This window comes from Phasianus colchicus, chromosome 1 (assembly GCF_987193195.1).
Source record: "Phasianus colchicus chromosome 1, bPhaCol1.hap1.1, whole genome shotgun sequence".
Taxonomy (NCBI): domain Eukaryota; kingdom Metazoa; phylum Chordata; class Aves; order Galliformes; family Phasianidae; genus Phasianus; species Phasianus colchicus.
The window spans coordinates 197,288,462-197,312,778 of NC_143436.1; the positions used below are offsets into that span (position 1 = coordinate 197,288,462).

A 24,317-nucleotide genomic window follows, 5' to 3' on the forward strand; every position below is an offset into this window, starting at 1 on the left:
ATAGAAAGATAGAATGGCCTGGGTTGAAAAGGACCACAGAGATCATCTCGTTTCAACCCCCTGTGATGTGCAGGGTCACCATCTACCAGCCCAGGCTGCCCAGAATGCTTTGAAACTCTCAGTGAGGAGAAAAAAATGAGGATGAAGGGGGTGCTGAGAGACACGGGTATGGGGCAGTGCTGGTGGTAGGTGCATGGCTGGACTGGATGATCTCAGAGCTTTTTTCCAACCTGAGCAGTTCTGTGATCCTATGAGGTTTTGTGGGTGGTTCAGGTAAACCTGAGGTCTGACTCCCACTGAACAAAGCCAGGAAGGCAATCACATTCCTAGGATTTTCTCCTTTGTGCTGATTTAATACTGCTTCCAGGGAGCCAGACCTCCCCAGTCCTTCTGGGGCATCGAACACAGCACGGAGCCGAGTGGGGCGAGAAGGAGAGCACGATATCCCACCCAGCGCTTTGCTAATAGGGATTTGCCCCTCACCCTGCAAACCTCGGCCGTGGGGTACAGCGTGATGCAAACAGCACGGCCGGGACCCAGAGCCCCCGCTGGGGCGGAGGGACCAGGAGTGCCGCCCCGCTTCTCCCCGCCTTCCTCCTCCTCCTCTTCCTCCTCCTCCTGGGCTATATAAGGACGCTCTCTCGCCTCCCGCCCCACACACCCACAGCACCGGGGCCGTACAGCCGTGTTTTCCCCCCCACCCCCCACCCCCGTACCCCCATCCCTGCATCCCGAGGGCTTGGCCGGGCCGGACCCCGCATCCCCTCCGCCATGAAAACCATCATCGCCGCGTACTCGGGGGTGCTGCGAGGTACGGGGGCGGCGGGGCCGGCGGATGCTGAGCCGGGGGGAGGAGCGGGGCGGCCCCGGGGGCTGGGAGGTAGGTCGGCTGGGGTCTGAAGTGTGCGCCCACATCTTCGTGCAACAGGGGGAGAGGATGGGGAAAAGCGAGGTGCGGCTCCGGGGTTTTGCCGCAGCTCCCTGCGCAGGTTTCGCTTCTCGGAGAGCTGGGAGAGCTCCCCTGCTGCAGGCGGCTTTGGTGGATCGGGGTGGCAAACGTGGGCGTGTGGCGTTGGCTTAAAAATGAGCCTTTTCTCCTTTATTTTTGGTCCTTTTTTTTTTCTCCCTTCTGGAGGTAAGGAAGCGTTATCAACATGCAGGCAGAATTCAGCTTGCGGCTGCGGGTTTGGCTCAGCGATGCTGGATTCCCCACCCTTACAGCAACAGGTTAAACATTGAAGGGGGAGAAAAAAAAGAGAGAAAAACGTGTGGCTGTTTCTTATTGCTTTGCAGCGGGGGAGTGGAAGGCTCCGTGTGATTCTAAACCGAGGTTTGTGTTGCAAAGTGCAGCTGAACGTTTGCTCCTGCAGCGCTGCGCATTGGCAAAGGGACTTCCTGGGAGAGCAGAGCAAGTTGGGTGACCGCGGTGACACCGAGCTGCCACCGAGTGCTTCCTGCTGCAGGGCGGGTGGGGATGCTGGGTGAGCAGGAGAACATGAATAGGAAGTAGAGCCTGCAGCTCAGGGCCTCTCGCAGGAGTGCTGAGAAGTGTTTGCGTGATGCAGGCGTGTGGCCGTGCTCTGCTGCTGTGGCAGATGTGTCAGGACTTGTGAACAGAGTGGGGTGCACTCGTAGGGCATTGACACCGTGCATTGGGAAGGGCCTTCAAGAGTGGCTGCGTCTGTGCTGCCGAAGGCTTCCTGCCCCCAAAGAGCAGGCTGGCAATTCCTCCTGGGCTGGCAAGATGGGAAATGGCTTGGCTTGTTGATTAAAGGACTCATTAGCAGAGCTCAGAGGTGCTGAACCTGGTGAGTTAACCCTTGTGCTCTTGCTTTTGCCCACATCCATGTCTAAATCTCCGCTCTAGGTGTGGTGCCCGTGGATGTGGGGCTGACAGATCTGCCTTCCAGCAGCTCACAGCTGATCCCACAGATCTCCCTGTGTTCCTTCTCCCATCTCCTGTCCTTAAGGCAACTTGGATGCGACGTGCAGAGGCCGAATGGGTCACTTGAATTAAGAGTACGCGAGCTGTTATACTGAGAGTTAACTGTGAGCCAAGGGCTGAGAATAAATCATTCAGGAGACATAAAATATGTAGGGCTGACCCCAGACCTCAGCGGCCGCCCTGCTGTGTTAGCCATGGATCTAGGACACGTGCATAATTCAAAATGGAGTGTGGGTTAGGGACAGTGATTGGCCTCATCTCTAGATAATCCCGCTTAGTGGCGGAAAGCTCTTTACTCTCCTTGGGCCAGTTTTGCTCTGGGGCAGCTCATGGGGGTCCTGCAGCGATCTGGGGTGGATTTACCCATTTTTGTGTGCTGCAGATGGCTGGAGATGGGAGGCGTGCAGCTGTCATGCAGCTGTATGGCCTGTCCCAAGCAATGCAACGCGGGGCTGCTTTGAACACCTGTTGAGTGTGAGCAGCAGGCTCCTGCCAGAGCTGGTTTGGGGATTTCAGTTGGCATCCTGCAGCTCAAAGATGGGCTGAGGCAAAGAGGTGCAGTGCTCCGTGCATGGCAGCTCCGGTGCTGCCTGGCTGTGTCCCTCCAGTGCCCGGCGTTCAGTCGGTGTGCTGTGACAGCAGAACAACCAGAACAGCACAATAAAAGCCTGGGTGATGGCATCTCCCTGCCTACCCAGCCCTGTGTGTGTATGCAGAGGAACTGTGGGGATGTGGAGGAGACCCGAGTGCAGCCTTCCAGTATTTAAGAGGGGATTGTAAACAGGAGGGGAATCCACTTTTTATAGAGTAGAGAGTGATAGGAGCAGGGAGAATGGTTTTAAGCTGAAGGAGGGAAGGTTGAGGTTGGATGTCAGGGGGAAGTTGTTGGCTGTGAGTGTGGTGAGGTGCTGGAACAGCTGCCCAGGGAGGCTGTGGATGCCCCGTCCATCCCTGCAGGTGTTCAAGGCCAGGTTGGATGGGGCCCTGGGCAGCCTGGGCTGCTCTGAAATGTGGAGGTTGGTGGCCCTGCGTGTGGTGGGGGGTGGGAGATTCATGATCCTTGAGGTCCCTTCTAAGCCATTCTATGTGACACTGAGGGACGTGGGCAGTGGGGATGATAGGGTGGGGTGGGTTGGGGATCTTGAAGAGCTTTTCCAAGCTGAATGATTCAGTGAGGGATTGTTGTCTTATCTTGACCTGACCCACTTTGGCCATAAGCTGCTGAGGTGCTGCCTTGCTTCTCTGGCACAGTAGCAGGGAGGATGCTGGCATCAAAGTATTAAAGGTTGTCCTTCTTTGTATTTTCCTTCCTTATCCCATTTCATCTCAGAGAAGTGCCTGTGCTCCTCTGCTTTGGCTGATCTGCGGCTAAGAGCTTCCGTTGAGATTGAACTTTAGCAATATGGAACCACGGTGTAGGATACTTTGGGGTGGGGAAGGCAGTTCTGCTCATCTGTACCTTGGAGTTGGTCCTACCATGTAGCTGGGGTCGGGCAGACCTCACTTCTGGTATGGAGGGGCACTCTGTGCTCTGGAAGGGCTCGGCCTTCGTGGTATCATTTAGGTTGAAAAAGACCTTTAAGGCGATGCGGTCCAACTGTTGACCCAACATCACTGTGCCCACCAACCAGCACGGCATCTTCCATCTACATAGGCATCAGTTCTCATCTGAGGAAGCTGTGTGGTGAAGTGTAGTCCTTGGCAGAGAGTAAATGTGTTAACGTGTTAATTGTCTTGTGAATGCATGAGATAAAGCCTGGCTATAGCAAGCTTCCAGCTTGTAACTATCTGTAACGTTTGTACTTCCTCATGGCTCATTCGTTTGGCTGCTGGTATTGTGCTGTAGACTGAGCTTTCTGGTGCCCAAGCGTGGCGTCCTGTTTATTTCTTCTCCTGGAGCTTTTTGGTCTGCCTCCCTGCCTAGATAAACCACAGTAAAGCCAGGTAAACCTGAAACAAACCATGCTGGAAGAACACCAGCTGCGACCCTGTTGCAGTTGGGTGTTGAACAACCCAAGGGATCTGAGCTACTCACACCCTTCAGCAGCTCCAGGAGCTCCTTGGTGGCACCATCAGGGCCACATATGGCTTTGTGTCCCATCAGCCCTCCATGGAATCATGGAATCCTTAAGGTTGGAGAAGACATCCACGATCCCCAGCCCACCTCACCATGCCCACTGGCCATGTCTCAGTGCCACATCCCCACAGTTACTGAACACCCCCAGGGGTGGTGACCCCACCACCTCCCTGGGCAGTCTGTGCCACTGCATCACTGCTCTTAGGGAGAAGAAATGTCCCTAATATCCAAGTTGATAGCTATGAAATGAGTTGAGAGGCTCAGGATCTCACATAAGAGCAGGGAAGTTGTTGGAATCCCTACACACAGGAGTTGCTATGGATATGACCCAAACAGCCAGGTCGTTCAGTTCTGGAACCGGTTGCCATAAGGACACTGGAAAACACTCTGGGTTGAACAGGGTGGCCAGCATGTAGACAGCTGTCAGCAGCAGAAAATGGGGGGGGACGTGTTTCTGCAGGATTAAACATCTTCCTTTGGGGAAAGCCTGATGCAAATAGATGGCAGAGGCTGGGGTGTACGGAGTCTGTCCACCTCATCCTTCATCATGGGTAAGTCTGACAGGCCTTATAAAACTGGCCATAGGGCTGAAGCTATTCGGGGCATCCAGAGAAGGGCTGCAGGGATGGGGAAGGGTCTGGAGGGTGAAAGGTGTGAGGAGTAGCTCAAGTCCCTTGGGTTGGTCAGCCCAGAGCAGAGGAAGCAGAGGGGAGGATCCTGGTGGTCCTGCAGCCCCTCATGGCCCGTGGGCTTGGTGCTCCGTAGGATGGCTCAGGTTATACAGCTTAGCTGATCTGGACCTGGAGTGCTGGGTTCCTCCATCCATGGATGCTTCAGCAGGTGCCCCAAGGGTAAACGAGGTGGGGCTTTGCTCCTGTTATGGGTCACAGGCCGTCTCTGACACTTTGGACTTATGCTGAGGACACAGCAGCGTCCCTGACCACATCCCTGCTGCTGGAAGCGTGCTGGAAGCTGGCATCTAGGAGGTCCATCCACATGGACTGTTGTAAATGACCCTTCTGAGACCACGTCTGTTGCAGCTCCAGGAGCACAGTGCCCCTGGCTGTTGCCCCTCCACAGCCATGATAGCTTCTTCTGCCCGGTGACTCGCTAGGAGATTTGGAGATTTGTGGCCCAACGTGGATTGCTGCAGGATTTGAGCTTTCCTGCTGAGGTACTGTGCTGTTTGAAGACCTGCAGCAGCGGCTCTTGTTAGCCAAGGCTGCACCCATTCAGCATAACAGCTGCTTAGCAGCACAGCATCCATTCTAATAACAGGCTGATCCTTAAGAAGGGAGGGAAGTATGTCAGCCCACCTCCTAATTTGATCCCAGGCCGACAGCTTGGTTTGCATTCCAGCCAGCAATTATAGTGCTTACAGATAGTAAAAGTAATGATGAGATGTGAAGGAAAACCTCCGTGCAAGAGCTGCTTTCTGGAAGTGTTTGAGCACATATTCAGCACCCAGCAGGTGGTTCCCCATGGAAACCACATTTTTGGGTTTTGTTTGTTGACTGGAAGTGGCTTTCACCTCCTCCTCCTCCATGCTATAGGAAAACCACCATCGTTTCCCTTGCTGGGTCTCACGGTGAGCCCAGGCTGCCCCGGTGTTGGAACACAGCACTGTGCAATGGGTGGGTGAGCAATGGCTCAGAGCACAGCCCGCTGTGTGCCTGCCTGTGGTCTGCAGGGGCTGATCTCCACCTCACTGGGCTGTCCCAGTGTCTGGAGGTGCCTGTGGCCATGAGTGGGTACCCAGCCAGGGTTGGAGCTCGCTGACCTTTGAGCCCATTCCAGCAGTATGCGATGTGATTTGCTTTTGGCTTTGTCCATAGGTACGGGGTCGAGCATTCTTTCTGCTCTGCAGGATTTGTTCTGGCTGTCTAAATCCAAAGTAGAGAAACAACTGCAGATCATCTCCGTGCTGCAATGGGTCCTCACGTTCCTCGTCATGGGTAAGCAGCGCCCTCTGGCCCGGAGCAAAGCTTCTTAGCTTTTCAGTTTTCGGACAGTGTTAGTGCATAAGAAATGAATTCTATGTAGGCACTGGTGTGGGATCTGCACTGCAGCTCTTAATGCAAGCAGGAATGCTCCCTGCAGACCACAGCCTGACATCACCTTGTTTTCTCCTTCCACGTACCCAGGTATTGCTTGCACTTTAATCCTCATGTACATCCTGTGCACAGATTGCTGGGCAATCGCTGCGCTGTATTTAGCCTGGCTGGTGTTTGACTGGAATACACCAAAGAAAGGTAAATAATACCCACTTGGCCCCTGATATCTGTCTCCTTGTCTTCCTGTTATGGCAAAGCTGCCCTTCCTTGTGATGGGTGCCTTCCCTTCTTGATGGGATTCGGCTGGGTCTCCTTCTGAAAGCACTGTTCTGTACAATGCCCCAGTGACAATATTCAGTTATGTCACTGCTGGTCTGTTGCAATGGATGTAGGGTTTGCAGTGAGATTTAGGGTCTAACTGTGTATTGGGAATCTCTACACTGAGATTCAGTAGCTTGCTGTCCTTTTGCACAGCCCAGGTGACAGCATGGCAGCTTGGATGGGGCTTTGCCATGGGGTTTGTACTGCTGTAAATCACAGAGTCTCAGAATGGCCTGGGTTGCAAAGGAGCACAATGCTCATCCAGTTCCAACCCCCTGCTATGTGCAGGTCGCCAACCAGCAGACCAGGCTGCCCAGAGCCACATCCAGCCTGGCCTTGAATGCCTGCAGGGATGGGGCATCCACAGCCTCCTTGGGCAACCTGTTCCAAAGGCTCTGATAACGTGGCTTTTTCTTTTCAGGTGGAAGAAGATCCGAGTGGGTGAGAAATTGGGCTATATGGAGGTACTTCAGGGATTATTTTCCAATAAGAGTGAGTAACAGCTGAACTCTGTGCTATGGGACTTATGCTTTAGACTTAGTTGTAATATCCTGATGACTTTGGGCACATGGTGACATTGACCTACAAGCAGCACGTTGCAGTAGAGCAGCTTGCAGCAGCTGTGCTTGTGAAATCAGACATGAATAATTGTGGTAGTATGATTTGCAGGGGTTCTTCTGATGGTTTCATCACTGGACTCCTTGAGGCAGCCTTGCTCGTAGCAGGCTTCCTGTCTGAACTGCAGCAGTCCTGCTTTGTGCCTGGCACCATCTCTGCTCCCTGCTCATAAATCTCCTTCAGTTCTGCTCTGTTTTCCAGTTATTCCAGTTTGACAGCCACATAACGGGGATGGATAGCTGGGAATGCCATGCACCAGCAGTGCTGCTCAGTGGGCAGCAGTGGCGTTAGCTCTGACATCCCTCTGCTGTGTGGTTGTGGGCACTCAGCAGTGGGAACTGCTTCTGTTCTCTGCTTGAATTGCTCCTCCCCTGATATCTCAGGTGTGCTGTGGGGCTGCATTACCCAAAGGACCTGGGAGTGAGAAGAGGGCAAATGGAAGGAGCTCGGTGCTCTTTGGAAAGGCGTGCAGGTGGAAGGACAGATACATAAGGCTGCTGGCAAGTGCTCATTCAGGCTGAGCAAAAGGGAGGCACCGTGGTGTGGATGTGAATAAACCCCCCAGCTCCCATAGTGCCACCTCAGGAGGCGGAGGATGCAGTTTTGTGGGAAGCCAAAGCAGCACAGGCTGGATTCCTCCTTCCCAAAGCCACCTGAACACCTAGGTGAAGGAATGTGCTGCTGGTGAGCAAACCTTTGCTGCTGCTAATGGGTAATTCTTGGTTTAGGTGTACGTGGAAAATATTTTGACTGCACAGGCTGCCAGAGGTGGTTGGTCTTGTAGTCATGGAGAAAAGAGCATGTTGTAATGGAGGAGAAATGTTTTAAATGCATTGCAGCAAGCCCTGCTTTCTAGCTATAGCTGAAGGTTAAAGAGAGCTGTTCTGTCCCAGGGATTTGATTCTAAGGGGCCACTGTAATGATGCATCTCCTCAACAGAGCACACAGCTGGGTTGGTGAGGTGTGTTTAGAAATGAGATGGGGCAGACATAAGCTGAACTTCTGCTGTGGGATAAATGCTTGCTTGTTCACATGGCTGCAATTCTTTTGTGGCTGTTGGGGTAGAGTTGTGCAAGGTTCACAGAACCCCACAGAAAGTGTTATGCAGAGGGCAGAACTTGAGGGGTGAGAGCTGTGGGGTTGCTCTTGCATCCACTGTGGGGAAACAGCACGCTTGCTGTTGTGAGGCTGGGAGGTGCTGGAGGTGCAATTATGGGACTACTCCTACAGAATGAAGCGTCCCTATAATCTGTTGTAGGGAGTGGTACCAACCACCTGAGCAGCTTGGGCTCGTGAAGGGCGCAGGAGTTCCTTGGGTAACGTGTTTATCACTCTTTCATTAGGAGAGAGGCTGGTCCAGAGGCAAACGTGGTGCATCCTATCCTCACTGGCTATGGGGAAAAGCCAAGCTGTGCTCCTGCCAGGCTGCTCTGAGAATCATAGTATCATAGAATGGCCCAGGTTGGAAGGGACCTCAAGGATCATGAAGCTCCAACCCCCCACCACAGGCAGGGCCACCAACCTCCACATTTCACAGCAGCCCAGGCTGCCCAGGGCCCCATCCAACCTGGCCTTGAACACCTCCAGGGATGGACGGGGCATCCACAGCCTCTCTGGGCAGCTGTTCCAGCACCTCACCGCTCTCTTGGATGTGCTGCAGCTAACCATTCCATCCTTTTGCAAGCTAATATGCAGATCCCAACAGAACAGCTCTGATTTTCTGCTCTCTGCATGCTTCAGTGATCTCTGCTCAGAGCACAGCCCAACCTCTCCCCTTCGTTCTGCTCTTTGCTCCTGGTGCAGAGCAGCAGTGTCTCTGCCAGCTCTTTCTCCACACTTGCATTGTGTCACTTACCTTTCCTGTTCCCACAGCTGGCACTGCCATTCTTTGAGTGTATTTGGTACTCCAATATATTTAACAGTAGGGTGTTCTTTCTTAATTGTGCTGCTTTACTGCTTCAGTGGGCAGGTTTAGATCTGTTTAAGGAAATGTGCCTGTGTTAACAGTGGGGCAGGCGGAGGGACCTTTGCTCTTGGTGAGATGTGCTCCGTCCCAGGCTGGGATGGGTGTGTTAGCACAGCAGGGTGAAGGTCCAGCTTCAGTCCCAGCTGGGTGGGATGCAGCAGGGATGCACTGCCTTTGTTTTGCCATGGCAGCATTGAGGCTCTGGGGATCTCAGGGCTGAGTGGGGCTGGAGAAGACTTTGAGAGGAAAAATCCCTTCTCCAAAGAGAGGTCAGGCATTGGCACAGGCTGCCTGGGTGGGTTGGGGGGGTCACCATCCCTGGGGGTGTTCCAGAGCTGTGGGGATGTGGCACTGAGGGATGTGGGTAAGGTAGGGTGGGCTGGGGTTGGACTGGATGACTGTAGTGGTCTTTTCCAGCCTTCATGATTCCGTTCTAAGCACAGCTTGCAGGTGCTGCACAGCCATATACGTTTGGTGCCTGGTGGTGCTGGGCTGCACGGGCAGGAGGAAGATGCATTCTCCTGTGGGTTGGCCGTAAGAAACACTCCCCAACCCACCTGGCAAGAGGCAGCCTGTGGAGGGCAGTGGCAATCCTGCATGGGGCAAATTGCTGAGAAAAAGCGTATCTGAACAGCAGATATTTCCCTTGTCCTTATCACAGATGAGCTGGCTCCCTGCGTGCCTCCTGTCCTGTGCCAGCCCTACTGGGGTACCCTTGCCAAGAGGAGTGTAACCCTATAACTGTTGGAGGGAGTTGGGCTGCTGGGCTCTGGCCTGGCGGGGTGCACGCAGGGCATGGCAGTGAAGGGCTCTGCGTGGGGACCACGTGTCCTTCACGTGGCTGAGGGGCTGGAGCTGAGTGCTGCCCTGGGTTGGCAGCAGCAGCACAGCGTGGTGGGGTGGGAGCCAACCCCAGCTTGATAGAGCTTAGCTTGTGTTCCAGGGGGACAAGTGCAACTCCCTGCTGCAGGCAGCTTCCTCTTAAAGCCACAGAGTTTGGTGCAGGCAGAGGATGGGCTGTCCTCCTTAGAGCCCCCACCTGCCTCTAAGAAGAGCTTTGGAGAAGAGGAGGCTCTGCATTCACTGGAACAGGTTGCTCAAGGAGGTTGTGGATGCCCCATTCCTGGAGGCATTCAAGACATAGCAGGGGGTTGGAGCTGGATGAGCATTGTGCTCCTTTGCAACCCAGGCCATTCTATCATTGTATGATTGGTCCAACCACAGCCGTGTGTCTGGATCCTGAGTCTCTCCTACCACTGAGCAAGAACTGAGGATGGAGGGGGTGATCCCCACTTACTGCATCACTGCTTTCTTTCCCTCTGATCTGTCTTGGAGCCCTACCTGGTCTAGCTGGGGTGGAAGTCATTTGCTAATTAGGCAGAAAGGGATAAAGGATGGATTGGTGTGACATGGAGCATGGGGCTCTATGGAGCTGCTGCAAAACCACAAGCACCCCAAGTGACCTCCAAGCTCAGGGGAAGTGTGGTGTGATGCAGTCAGTTTGTTCAGCCCACTGCCATGTCATAGAACGGCCTGGGGTGCAAAGGAGCACAATGCTCATCCAGTTCCAACCCCCTGCTGTGTGCAGGTCACCAACCAGCAGCCCAGGCTGCCCAGAGCCACATCCAGCCTGGCCTTGAATGCCTGCAGGGATGGGGCATCCACAGCCTCCTTGGGCAACCTGTTCCAGTGCCTCACCACCCTCTGGCTCAAAAACTTCCTCCTCATATCCAACCCAAACCTCCCCTGTCTCACTTTAAAGCCATTCCCCCTTGTCCTATCATGCCATGCTGCAGCTGTGGTCTAAAATAGTGCATGCAGGGCAGCAGAAGGAAGGAATCCGATTTCTGGGCACTGGACCAGCATGTTGCAATAGGACTTCAGCTTTGTGATTCTACAGCACGGATTTGGCTGCTGCCAAAGTGCTTCTTGGATAGGACAGTGGTGTGATGTCTCGGAAAGCTGAGCCTTTTCCAGTGGGAGTTGACACGGGGAGACCTTTGCATGCCCCTCTGGGGGTTGCAGTGCAGCCGGTCGGCTCGTGGTGCTGGAGGTGCAGCTGAATCATGTGGGTGCTGCCCCAGTCTGAGAGCTGCAGTTGGCAAAAATGGTCCTAAATGCAACCTAACAAAAATGGAAGCGATCCCTACTCCTGTATTAACAGAGGAAAAGGGGTTAGCAACTTGTTTCTATGGGCTTCAGGGTGCAGGGTGATGCTGCTGCACCCTACAGCCTCAGGAAGATGCTCTGATGCATGCGATGTTGATGCTACTTACAGTGCAAAACAAACTCCTGATCCGCTGGCATTAGTGAGACCAAGGCATGGACACTTCGGGGTGCCCATGGTGTCCAGGCAGATGAGTGGTTAGGGGATGTTTGCAACCCCAAAGCAGTGTGCTCTCTGCTGCTGGAACACATCCTGCAGCAATCAGCACTGCTGGGGATGGTGGAGGTGTCCCGTGAGCTCAGCACAGCAGCTCCTGAATGCTGCAATGCTGAGCCACCCCGCCAGCATTCCTCCTTCCTGGAGGGTGCCCAGCAGGAGGATGGAACAGTGACTTTTTCAGCTGTTAAACAAACTTGTTCATGCTATGGGAGGCTGATCTTTCATTTCATAGCGGGTGTGAGCTGCTATGGAGCCAAGGCGTTGGGAGGGAGGCGTAGCTGCGGTTACAGCACTGCGAGGAACTGGGTTGGTTTGGGCTGCAGGCCTGCAGCAACATCTTTGGGAGGAGTGGAGAACAAAGGGCGCGGGCTGCTGCAGGCTGCCTCTGTCCCTGCACGGCTGTCTGTCCTCCTGGTGACTGAGATCTGTCTGTTTATTCATGAAGTCAGAGTTGCAACCCTCGGTGTAACCCAGAATCCAGAGCAGCCCATTGTGCTGTTCCTGGGGGGAAGGGAGACAAAAGCAGCAGGACTGTACCACGGACTTGGTGATTGCTGTTTCTTGTTAAACCACATCAAGTCTGCCTTCATGCAAGCTCGCTCTTTCCTTCCCAGCTGGTGAAAACCCATAACCTGCTGACCACCAGGAATTACATCTTCGGTTACCATCCGCATGGCATCATGGGCTTGGGAGCCTTTTGCAACTTCAGCACAGAGGCCACGGGAGTCAGCCAGAAATTCCCTGGGATCCGGCCCTACCTGGCAACCCTGGCTGGGAACTTCAGGATGCCCATCCTGAGGGACTACTTAATGTCTGGGGGTGAGTGCAAGAGCTCTGTGCTTCCCCTGCCCGTGGCTCAGCCTCCGAGGGGTCTGCCCCTCCTTCAGGGCAGCTGACCCTGCAGGTGGTGGGGGTGGGATCCGGATGGCCTTTCAGCTGGGGCTGCTGCTGCTCTGCATTCATCCTTAGTTCCAAGACACTGTGGTCCAAAGGTATATTAAAGATATCTGGCACTTGGAGTTGCAGATGTGAAAAGCTAGTCATCCCAGTCAGTGGTGGGAGGTCCCGGCAGGTGAAGGTACAACTGTGTGAAGTGTCATAGATTCGCTTTTTGGGGAATCAGGGGTCACAGGTCTATGGCAGCCATATGGAATAACAGAATTGTAGGGAAGGGACCTCCAGAGATCATTGAGTCCAACGCTCCAAATCCAATTCCCTAATCTTTGAAACATGAGTGTAATAGAATCACAGAATCACAGAATGGTTTGGGCTGGAACGGACCTCAAGGATCACGAAGCTCCACCTCTCCACCACACGCAGGGCCACCAACCTCCACATCTCACAGCAGCCCAGGCTGCCCAGGGCCCCATCCAACCTGGCCTTGAACACCTCCAGGGATGGACGGGGCATCCACAGCCTCTCTGGGCAGCTGTTCCAGCACCTCACCACTCTCACAGCAAACAACTTCCCCCTGACATCCAACCTCAACCTTCCCTCCTTCAGCTTCAAACCATTTCCCTTGTCCTGCTGTCATCTCCCCTTTCCAAGAGCTGACTCCCCTCCTGTCTGTAGGCTCCCTTTAGGTACTGGAGGCTGCAATGATTCACCCCGCAGCCTTCTCTTCTCCAGGCTGAACAAGCCCAGCTCCCTCAGCCTGTCAGTAGCAGTACAATGTGGTCTGCTTGTGCATCTCATAACATGAGGTGGCACATAGATGGGAGGTTTTATGCCTATGATGGATGCTCTCTTCATCCACTCACAATTTCACATCCTTGCCAGAATTCCCAGTTTGGGGGTATTGCATGGCTTCAGCTGTTCAGAAGAGCCCCGGCCCTGGAAGTCTTCCTACAGATGGGTCACAGGGCTGCAGCAGCCATCTGTAATCATGGAATTGCAGGGGTTAGAAAGGACCTCCAGAGATCATTGAGTCCAACCCCCAGACTTGCTGAATGAATAGGCCTGGTGTTTTTTATGGACCGCACTGTTTCAGTGATGAAGGGCTCATAGGCTGTGGCTGGGCAGAGAAAATAATGTCAGTTACCTCCAGGAAAGGCTTCTCTATGGCCTGAACGTCCCCTTCAGAGTAAGGATGCTCAAGAGTTACAAAGAGACAGGGGAGTAAGGCTTGAAAGGCCGTGAACTGAACAGTGAAGTCATCTGTTTGTTGCTCCTGCAGTAGTTAATACATAGTCCATACCACCCGCCACCAATAACTGTCTTGTAAAACAAGTGTCTCAATGCAGCCTTCTAGCCAAGTCTTAGCTCATGATTAGGTTTCTGAAGGGTGGTTACTTGGCTTTCCCATCCCGTACTGTGTTATGGCCTGATTTTTTGGGCACTGTGTGGATCCAGGAGTTGGATTCAGTGATCCCCTTCCAACCTGGGATACCCGATTCCATACCAGACCTGGAGGGTATCGCTGCAAAGACTTCAGTGCCACATGGGAGGGGATGGATCCACCTCAGGAAGGTTTCTCAGTTCTTCATATGACCAAAGCATCCTCACAGAATGGCTTATTTCACCTCTTGCTCTGTTGAGAAACTGGTTGGGTTCAGCCTTGTAGCCATCAAAATAATGTAGCTGTTTGCTTCCACCCCAAGGCTAAGCCAGCTCCTGCAGCTTCTTGAGAGCTGGTGGTGATGCAGTTTGTCCAGGACCAAATCAGACTACCAGCATAGTCAAAGAACAGGGAACCTGGCAATACACCCGGCCCTTCTCCATGACCATGGGGGCATTGGGATTGCAGCTCAACTTGCAAGCAAGGCCAGAGGTGTTGCCGGTGCCCCGGAGCCATCCAGGTGTGGTTTGGCTGCAGCATGACCTTCATCTCTCCCTGACTGTTGCAGGTATTTGTCCCGTGAACCGTGACAGCATAGACTACATCTTGTCCAAGAATGGCAGCGGCAATGCCATCATCATCGTGGTGGGAGGAGCAGCAGAGTCCCTCAACTGCACCCCTGGGAAGAACTCAGTGACGCTGAGAAACAGGAAGGGATTTGTGAAACTGGCACTGCGGCACGGGTAAGAGATGGAGGAGGATAGAGCAGCACTGTCAGAGCATGGAAGGGGCTGCCATCCCTGCTGTGCTGCGTGACGGTGTGCCCAGAGCCCCAGACACATCGCCCTGTCCTGTCTGCCTGCACGGGCAGGGGTAGGAAGCTGCGTGGGATAGAGTCATAGAACCATAGCATGGCCTGGGTTGTAAAGGAGCACAATGCTCACCCAGTTCCAACCCCCTGCTGTGTGCAGGTCACCAACCAGCAGACCAGGCTGCCCAGAGCCACATCCAGCCTGGCCTTGAATGCCTGCAGGGATGGGGCATCCACAGCCTCCTTGGGCAACCTGTTCCACTGCCTCACCACCCTCTGGCTGAAAAACTTCCTCCTCATATCCAACCTAAACCTGCCCTGTCTCACTTTAAAACCATATAACATCCAGTAACGTCTGCAGGTGTGCAGCCTGGAAAGTGCACAGTGGTTGTGGGGCTGTAATATGGGCTGCATCCCGGGGCACATGGGGTATAACACCTCTTCATCTCTCTAGTGCTGACTTGGTTCCTGTCTACTCTTTTGGGGAGAACGAAGTGTACAAGCAGGTGATCTTTGAGGAGGGCTCCTGGGGAAGATGGGTTCAGAAGAAGTTTCAGAAGCACATTGGCTTTGCTCCATGCATCTTCCATGGCCGCGGGCTCTTCTCCTCAAACACGTGGGGCTTGCTGCCGTACTCCAAGCCCATCACCACTGTTGGTAAGGTCTTTGGATAAATATACTGTGTGCTTCCCTCGGTACCAGCATAAGTGAATCTGTGCCATATCGTTGCTCTGGCTTGGTCTTGGGGTCTTGATGATACAAGTCCATTTTCCTGCTGTATGAAGCCAAGAGTGAGCTACCATAGCTTCCAGAGTCTGCAAGACCTCTGTCATATTCTGCTTCCTGCAGCTTTACCAAATGAGCTGGTTTTGGATGAAACTCTGGCTGTTCCCTCCCCTGGTTGTGGACAGCCCATATCAGAAGCAGCCTGCCCCACTGTGCTCCTGGGACCGGCAGTGTGATGTGATCTAATCACTAAGTCCTAAAGCCAACCCTAGAATTTGCCTTTGAGTCTTTCAGGCCAAAGCCATGACGCTTGTAGGGGTAAAACAAGCCTGCAGGGGAGTGTATGAGGACTGCAGCTTTGGGTCTTAGAATCATAGAATCATAGAATCACAGAATGGCTTGGGTTGCAAAGGACCACAATGCTCATCTACTTCCAACCCCCTGCTATGTGCAGGGTTGCCAACCACCAGACCAGGCTGCCCAGAGCCACATCCAGCCTGGCCTTGAATGCATCCAAAGTCTTGGTCCTGAGAATTGTGGAGGGCTGTACTGCTGGGCCCAGCATAGCAAGCTGTGCTATGGCAGCGTGGCTGTGCTGAGCTGACGTTGCGAGAGGACAGATCTCTATGAAAGCACTCATCCTAACACGTGGATCTCTCCTTTTTCCTCTTTCCACCAGTGGGTGAGCCCATCACCATTCCAAAGATCGACAACCCATCTCAGAAGGAAGTGGACTTCTACCACAGCGTGTACGTGGACTCCCTGATCAAGCTGTTTGACAAGTACAAAGGCAGGTTTGGATTGCCAGAGACTGAGGTCCTGGAAGTCAACTGAAGGGTCCGGCTCAGCAGCACCTCCTTCCCTCAGAAGCATCTTCTCCGGGAGTCCAAACCGCCATCGCGTTGTTGGAAGCGTGTGTGGGTGTACGTGTCCTTCTAAAGGAAATGTTTAAAGTATTGCTAAACCACATGTGAAAACTGATCTAAAAAAGAAAAGCTTTCCTTTGGATCAATCCCATGACAAACCTCTTTCTATCCAAAAGAGCACAACTCCCCACTGCTGTGAGGATTTGGATGGGGGAAATGATTGCCTTTGTCACCTGCTATATAATGCTGTTGGATTGCCAGAGGTGGATTAGAAGTGTTCCTGCATCTGCTGTGCGAGCTGTTCTGGGGGGAGAGCAGCATCCATCTGGTTTCCAACAACGAGCAGAGCAGTGCTTGGATTGTGAGCAGTATTATTGGTGTGTTGCATGACAGCTATGCTGAGATGTGCTCACACAGCACAGGAGTTTTCCTGCTTCGGAAAAGCTCCTCTGAAAGCACCAGAGCCAGAACCCCAGGGGAGGGGTGCAGGAATGCCAAGGTTGTCAGAGCCCAGTGGGTCTCAGTCCGCACTGTGTGGGATGCTCTGGTGGCTGGCATTTCACCACTTGTGTTCAGAATGTCACTTTGGGAGCAGGTCTGTCCCGAGCTGCTCAGCAGCTTGCATAGTGCTGTGCTGCAGGAGGAATGGGACTCCTCCATAGCCACAGAGCTCCGGGGGCAGTGTGCTGGTGCAGTGGTGTGGCCCAGTGCTGCAGACCCGTGGGAACCAGTCGGGGTAAATGCCGTGGGGCTGCTGGTGGTTTGGAGCCTAAAAGCATTTGGGGAAAGCTAGGAGTAACTTCTGCCCAAAGATGGCTTTTAACTCTTCTGTCCAGTGAATGTAAAGGAGTAGCCTTCTCACGCATAGGATCTGCAGTGAGTGGATTTTAAAGTGTTTCTCTGATGTTTACATGGATGCTAACGCTGCTTGTAGTGAGATTCCTTCGGAGTACAGCGTGTTTATGTGTAAAGCTGAAACATTGCACTACTTGCATGTCTGCCTTCTCCACGCTGCAGCTGTGTTGCAAGCTCTGAAATGTGCCTTTCTTCCACGCGAGCGGACGGTACTTCACATTCCTGGAATCTGTCACATCTGATAGACTGTTATCTGACAGAGGACCCGTTTTTTTGTACAGATTTCTAGAAATAAACTTGGGCAAAACCAATGGGCTGCTATGGTGTCGTGGCGGTGCGTGGGCAGGTTGGTGTTGCAGCAATTGCTGATGTCATTGCAGCCAATGGCTCCGGTGCTGCATCCCTGGCTCAGGGCTGAGGAGATCCCCCCAGACCCCCCCAACTCCCAGCCGTCCTCCCCTGGAGGTGCAAAGCAATCCAGAAATAGCACGCATGGCTGCAAAGTTCATGTGCTATTTTAGTAGCAGGCGAGGGCTGAACCCGCTGCCTGTGGGCTGGGGGTGACCCCTGGGCTGTAGAAGTGCTCTGTCACTGCTGGCCGACCGTCACAGCTCACAGTGGGGGCAGCCAGACACACGCAGTGCCCTTCTCAGTCTGTGGGCTTTGCAAGCACTCTGGTTGGCGAGATAAGCCTGGCTGCTCAGCAGCCCTTTTCCTCACCCCTATTAAAATCCATTTGGTGAGGTCAGATACCCAGGGCTGTGTGGGATGGGAAGGGAAGCTCTGGGAGCAGTGACCCGGGGGAGGTCGGCTCTCAGGGCCTTCCCACAGCTGTGTGCTCGCTTATCAAGCTTGATATCAAAGCACAGCTGCTGTGCACCAATTCCCTCCAGCGGAGGAGGGAGTGAATTGTTCCAAACAAGCAGCCACTGTTGCACGGGGCTGTGCTAGTGAGTGTGGTGTAATTGTCCCTGACTCGGTGGGGGCGTGCTGTCGGTCGCTGGGAGGATGGGGACAGTGTGAGGTGCTCTGTCCCTCCTGTTGTCCAGGCATCTCTTATGCCGTAAGTGGGTTGGGCTCCTGCTGGCCATAGACTTGCCCAGATAAAGCTGTTCTTACAATACAAACAGGGACTTCAGCTGAGCATCCTTCCCTCCTTCTGCTCTTGTTTAGAAACGTGAAGGCTGGAAAAGCCCTCCAGGATCCGCACCCCCAGCCCACTGCACACCTTGCCACTGCCCACGTTCCTCAGTGCCACGTCCCCAGAGCTCTGGGATAACCTGAGGGATGGTGACCCCCCCTCCCTGGGCAGCTGTGCCAGAGCATCACCACTCTTTGGAGAAGGAATGTTCCCTAACACCCAACCTGACCCTCCCCTGGTGCAGCGTGAGGCCATCACCTCTCATCCTTTGATCCTTAAGGGATCAAAGAGGGGAATTTTCCCTCTCACCTCTTCTTCCTTGGGCATTTAAATAGCTTGTGCCCTATTTCATCCCCTCCATCTCAAATCAGAGCTTTCCCTCTATCAAACAGAGCTGGAGCAAAAGGGTGGATGGACATTATGGAAAAAGCATGAGAAGAGGATGCGGCTGCCTGCAGCACTTCCTGCATTGGCCCACATTATCTGGCTTTACTTTCCGCTGATTCCTCCATGGCTGCAAAGCAGGATACTGCCACTCCTTCCAGCACCAGCATATGACGAGGAGAAACATCAGGTTGCCCCAGCCTGCTTTGGGACCCCCGGTAGTAACACCTGGGTGAGCAGAGGGCACTGGAAGTGCGCGGCCATTTGGGTTTAATCTTCTTTTCCTTATGTCTGAAAGCAGAGCAAAGCAACAGCGGTTTTGCTGCCCTCACCAGGCGCCTGTTGGGAACGCCGAGGTATGGATGTGTGCCTGGGGCAGGGCGGGGTGCAATGCAGAGCAGCTCCGGGCAGGCAGCAGGACATCACCTCCGGATGGACAAGCTGTGGTTTTGCCATAGCAGCACTGCCACTGGAATAACACGATTCTCTGCAGTGCAAACCCTTTGAAGCTGTACAATAGTCAGAGAATGAAAGAATGATAGAACGGCCTGGGTTGCAAAGGAGCACAGTGCTCATCCAGTTCCAACCCCCTGCTCTGTGCAGGTCGCCAACCAGCAGACCAGGCTGCCCAGAGCCACATCCAGCCTGGCCTTGAATGCCTGCAGGGATGGGGCATCCACAGCCTCCTTGGGCAACCTGTTCCAGTGCCTCACCACCCTCTGGCTCAAAAACTTCCTCCTCATATCCAACCTAAACCCCCCCGTCTCACTTTAAAGCCGTTCCCCCTTGTCCTATCACCATCCACCCTCACAAACAGCCGTTCCCCTCCTGTTTATCCGCTCCCTTCAAGTACTGAAGGCCACAATGAGGTCTCCCCGCAGCCTTCTGTTCTCCAAGCTATCAGCATGGCTGGGGGTGATGGTAGCCATGTGCAGAGCAGTCACACAGCTGCTTTCAGAGGATCATAGAGAATATTCTGAGTTTGAAAGGACTCACAGCGATCGCCAGGCCCATCCTGGTCCCACACAGCACCCCAAACCCAACCCTATGGGAATACAAGAAAGTCTATTCAGAGCAGACGGTGTGGAGCATGATAAGAAAGCAAGGCTGCGAACATCTCCAGAAGAAGAGAAAAGCAAACGGCATGGCTCATGGCCCTGACTGGATGAGTGCCTGCATGCACGGTTATGGAGTGCTTGTGGAATGCTTTGTTGACACGTAAAGGCAGAGGGGAAATCTGTGAAGGTTGATGGGAAAGCAAAAAAAGGAAACATGTGAATGTACGTAAGTGATGTGAGAACCTGTAATAAAGGACTTGGATCATTCACATCTGAGTCTGTGCCTGGTTGCCACACCACACGATGTCAGAGCAGTGTCCCGGTGCTCCCTGAGCTCTGTGCCCACCGCCCAACAGGGCACAGCCTTTCCCTCACCCCACATCTTCCCCTGACAGCTCCATGCCGTTCCCTCAAGGCCTGTCCGGGTCACACTGAAGCAGAGCTCAGTGCTGCACCTCTGTTCCCGTTGAGATTTGTAGGGCCATGAAGTGCATGGCAGTGTGGTCCCTGCAGCCTTCCCTTCTCCAGGCTGAACACCCATGGCTCCCCCAGCTTTTCTCCATAGGAGTTGCACTCCAGGCTTGGGGAGATTGGAGAGCATAGGGAGAGTTGAGAGCAGGGAAGCACAGGGAGAGTGGGATCACTGGGGAGTGGGGAACCTGAGGGGTCTGGTGTTCTTTGGAGGCTTGGAGAGCTGGAGGAGCCAGGAGACCCTGGGGGCTCATCCTGGCAGTTGTGAGAGGGTCCTGAGCCCAACACCATATTCCTTTCACGTGGACAAGGGGAAAGAATTTATGACTGCCATGGAATGCCAGGAGAGCCATCCTGGTGTTGCACTGCAATCCATCTGGCCCTGAAGATCCCCTGAGTGCTGGACACCTCCCCGTGACATTCCCATCAGGTGCACCAGCCCCAACTCGATGAAATGGAGCTGAGATGCACGAGCTTTTCAGCACCGCTTGCTCTGCTGAACGCCGCGATCCCAAAGGCCGAGAGCATCTTTGCCTGGGGGTCCTGCTGCGCTCAGCTCCACAGTGCCACTCCTGCAGGGACACAGGGACAGCAGCCCAGGCACAGAGCTGCAAGGGCACGGCCAGGCTACCCTCACCCCAGCCTGGATGGTCTCCACTGGGAGCTCTATGCAGAGCCTGTCGGACCCAGACAGCAGAGGAACACCCCAGAACCAAGCTGCACCCCAGCTCTGGTGCTGCCTTTCTGCTGATGCTGCAGGGGAGATGGTGGGGATGTTCTCCAGTCACCTTCTGGCTCAGAGCCGCTCCTGCCAATCCCCAGCTCAGCGCTGCGCAGCGGGATCGGGGCAGCGCTGCGGGCTGAGCTGCCCCGCAGCCCGGGCCCACACGCCCGCCTCCAGCCCGCAGCAGACCCGGGTCCCCGCGCGCTCCCGGGTCCCGGCGGGACCGGAACGCAGCACTGCAACACGCACAGCGCCGATGTGCTGACGCTCGACGTTTAATGAGAGAAAGAAGAAGAGGGCACGAGCTGTGGCCGTGAGGCACAGCCTGGCTCAGGCACACGCGCTGAGCAGCACAGTTCTGCACGCCGCCGGCCCTCGGCCACACGTCTCTGCCCATCCCCACGCTTGGTTTCTGCTGCTGCCCTGCCCCTGCACAGCCCCGCAGCTTCACAGAGCTCTAAGCTGCTCGAGCTTCCCATCTCCCCACCCCCATCTCCCCACCTCCCCATGTCCCCATCTCCCCTTCTCCCCATCTCCCCACCCCCCCACAAACAGAGATGTTCCCTTCACCTCCGTGCTCCCCGTCCCCTTACAGAGCTGCTGGGATGGGGTCACGCCCTCTGTGCCCCGATCCCCCCCAGCTGCAGTTGGAGCAGCCCAGGGAGTGCAGAGCCAGCCCAGGGCTGAGCCCCAACCCCACCTCCTGGTGGCCCCGACCCCACTGCCTGCCCTGACACTTTAGAAGCTCACAGTTGTATTTACTCTTCTTCCCCTTGGAGCGGAGATGGATTTGGCTTCTGCCATTGACAATGGAGAAGTTGGTGACCTCAAAGACTTCATAGGGTGGGATGAGGACTTCATCCTCAGAGGGGTAGAAGGAGAACTGCTTGATGGGGACACCATAGCAGGTCTTAATCACAAAGAAGGTGACCTGGCCAAACTTCAATGCAACCTCCTTCCTTAGGGAGGCGGAGGTGAACTGGCCGAAGCGCACAGCCGTCCCTCTTTGGGCTGTGAAGCGGATACTCCCAACACCGCGATAGACGTGGTAGCAGTAGGGCTTGAATCCCCACAGGGAACGCAGCGCCTGGGTCAGGAGGAAGTGCAGCGTCTTGAAGTGGAAGTAAAAGCAGTAGTTCTGGTGGGAACGTCCGCCCTGGCGTGTGGCTGCATTCAGCTGCTGGTATAGCGGGCTTGCAGCAGTGTACGCCAGCACGGCGATGGCCTGCTCCCGTCTTAGTGGGGGTTGAGAGAGGTGGCCCCCGCGCTTCTGCCATACTGCAGCTGCCTTCCTCCAGCCATCAGCGTAGACATAGTTCTTGGTGAACTCAGTATAGTTCACCATCTGTAGCCTATTCCACATCATCTGCCCGCAGCCTTCGTATTGGTCATCAAAGGAGTCAGGGGCCATGTTCATTGGCACCGTGATGGAGACGAGGTCTCCTTCATGCAGGGCGCTGCTGGAGGCCGACGTGCTGAGCAAGGTGCTGAGCAGCACCCAGCGCAGGGCGAGGAGCTCCATGAGCGGCAGCTGGCTGCGGGCAGCGGCTGCAGCGGCTGCAGCGGCTGCAGGGAGAAGCGGAGCAGATGCACCAGGTTACCTCAGGACCCCCCTGGACCCGCCCTGACCCCCCGGGGAAGCACCCCCAGCCCGCGTCCCCATCCAGGGCCACCGGGCTCTTCCCCACCCTGCTGCAGAGAAGAAGGTTCCCCAGCGCAGCCCCAGCAGCCGCTGTGCGGCGGCGTCTGTGCCGGGAGCAGCCCTGGAGCTGCAGCACGCTGTTACCTTTGCTCTGCTTCAGGCAGGAACCCACGGCAGGATGCTGCTGCAGGACACCCGCAGCTGGCTGCCCTGACCTTATAGAGCAGCCCCAGCCTGCGTGCCCTGCGTAACTCATCTGCAAGCACCCCAAAATGCCCACTTGTGGCCAAGTGGTTGCAACGACTTCCCCCAGGAAATGTCCATGTTTAGCCATCCCCCTGGCCGTGGTGCACATGTGGTTCCCGGTCCCACAGGCGCTGAGATGAGCGGCTCTGGCTCTGCAGCCCTCGGTGCAGAGGGGATCCCAGCAGCTGGTGCTGGACCCGGCGAGCTGGGCTGGGGGATGGAGCTGATGGACTTCCTAGGAGCTGGTGGGGTGCCGTGTGTTGGCTTGGGATGAGCGGTGCTTCCAACAAGGAAGGACTGTTCTGCCTGCGGGGAGTCTGGGCTGCAGCAGGAGCTGCAGGGCACAGAGCCAGGCCAGCTGCTCCAAAGGCCAAAGGGAGATCCTGGAGCACAGGGCACTGTGCTGAGCTGTGAGATGGGGAGTTGGCCCTGGGGGTGCTGCTGCTCGGGGACGGCATCAGTCAGGAACTGCCGAGCAATTGCCTTGGGCAGTTTTCCTTGTTTTCTTCCTCTCTATCTCTCTCATCAAACCGTCCCTCTCTCAACCGACAAGCTCTTACAACCTTATCTGTATCAGTGCTCTGCCCTATCTCCTGGTGGGGCAACGAGCAAACGGCCGAGTGCTGCAGAGCTGCTGCAGGGTTAAAGCACAGCAGTGCTACAGCTGCTGGGTGCTGGTTCCAGAGGGCTGAGATCACAGCAGATCTGAGCAGAGGCTGTGAGAGCAAAGGAATTTCTTTGCACTGCGCTATCACCGTTATTATGGAGTAATGACAGTAATTCATTCAGTCAGCAGCTGCATGAAGCTCAGCAGGAGCAGTGCCGGGTTCTGCACCTGGGACGGGGCTCTGAGTTCAGCTCTGGACAGGGACGTGAAAGATAACAAGAAGGGGTTCTACAGGTAGAAAGCAGGAGGAGGCAGGCCGGGGAGAGTGTTCCCCCTCTGATGAAAGGGAACGGGGAGCTGGCGTCCGCAGACATAGAAGAAGCTGAGGTGCTCAGTGGGTGCTTTGCCTCAGTCCTCACGGCTGGGCAGCTTCCCATGTCTGCCAGGACCACGACCTCTTGGTGAGGGTGTGGGGAGTGGGTTCTGTCCCACTGTGAAGTGCAGCGAGTCCCAGTCCTCCTCACGAAACTGAATGTGGATCAGTCCCTGGGGCCGGAGGATATCCACCCCAGGGTTAGGAGAGAGATGGCTGATGTGGTTGCTGAGCCACCCTCCATCATATTAGAAATGTCACCGCTGTGCAGTGAAGTCCCCAGTGACTGAAGAAGGGAAACGTTACTCCCATTCTTGAGAAAGGGAGAAAGGAAGACCTGGGGAGCTACAGGTCGGTGAGCCTCACCTCTGTGCCTGGGAAGATCAAGGAGCAGATCCTGCTAGAAGCTGTGGTAAGGCAGATATGAGACAAAGAGGTGATTCGAGACAGCCAGCATGGCTTCACCAAGGAAGATCCTGCCTGACCAATCTGGTGGCCTTCTGTGATGGAGTGACGGCTTCGGTGGATGGGGAGGGGCGGCGGATGTCATCCACCTGGACTTGTGCAAGGCCTCTGACGTGGCCCCTCAGCACATCCTGCTCTCTGAATTGGAGAGGAGTGGATCTGAAGGATGGACTGCAGGACGGATTGGGAATCGGCTGGCTGGACGCAGCCAAAGGCTGTGATCAGTGTCTCTGTGTCGGGGCGCAGGCTGCTCACAAGCGGAGTCCCTCAGGGCTCGGTCTGGGACCGGTGCTCTTCAGCATC

General features: G+C 54.9%; 2 protein-coding genes across 6 annotated transcripts; one reads left to right on the top strand and one right to left on the bottom strand.

Moving 5' to 3' along the window:
- Positions 1–685: 685 nt before the first annotated feature.
- On the top strand, positions 686–17,214 carry DGAT2 (diacylglycerol O-acyltransferase 2). Of its 3 annotated transcripts, none has more exons than XM_031606079.2 (8): positions 686–811; positions 5,858–5,977; positions 6,167–6,274; positions 6,819–6,889; positions 11,982–12,186; positions 14,214–14,388; positions 14,911–15,113; positions 15,862–17,214. In XM_031606079.2, the coding sequence occupies exons 1-8, from the start codon at positions 772–774 to the stop codon at positions 16,014–16,016; spliced, it is 1,077 nt and encodes a 358-aa protein (XP_031461939.1). In that variant the 5' UTR covers positions 686–771; the 3' UTR covers positions 16,017–17,214. The 3 variants fall into 3 exon arrangements, with proteins under 3 accessions (XP_031461939.1, XP_031461940.1, XP_031461938.1); XM_031606080.2 differs by lacking the exon at positions 686–811 and adding an exon at positions 3,899–4,573 and having other exon boundaries at positions 5,890–5,977; XM_031606078.2 differs by lacking the exon at positions 686–811 and adding an exon at positions 3,900–4,573.
- Positions 17,215–20,933: 3,719 nt separating this feature from the next.
- LOC116240156 (NAD(P)(+)--arginine ADP-ribosyltransferase 2-like) lies at positions 20,934–23,083 on the bottom strand. Of its 3 annotated transcripts, none has more exons than XM_090134296.1 (2): positions 22,468–23,083; positions 20,934–22,229 (listed from the first exon to the last, which is right to left on the bottom strand). In XM_090134296.1, the coding sequence occupies exons 1-2, from the start codon at positions 22,676–22,678 to the stop codon at positions 21,271–21,273; spliced, it is 1,170 nt and encodes a 389-aa protein (XP_089990422.1). In that variant the 5' UTR covers positions 22,679–23,083; the 3' UTR covers positions 20,934–21,270. The 3 variants fall into 3 exon arrangements, with proteins under 3 accessions (XP_089990422.1, XP_089990421.1, XP_089990420.1); XM_090134295.1 differs by having other exon boundaries at positions 20,934–22,238; XM_090134294.1 differs by having other exon boundaries at positions 20,934–22,247.
- Between the last annotated feature and the right edge of the window lie 1,234 nt (positions 23,084–24,317).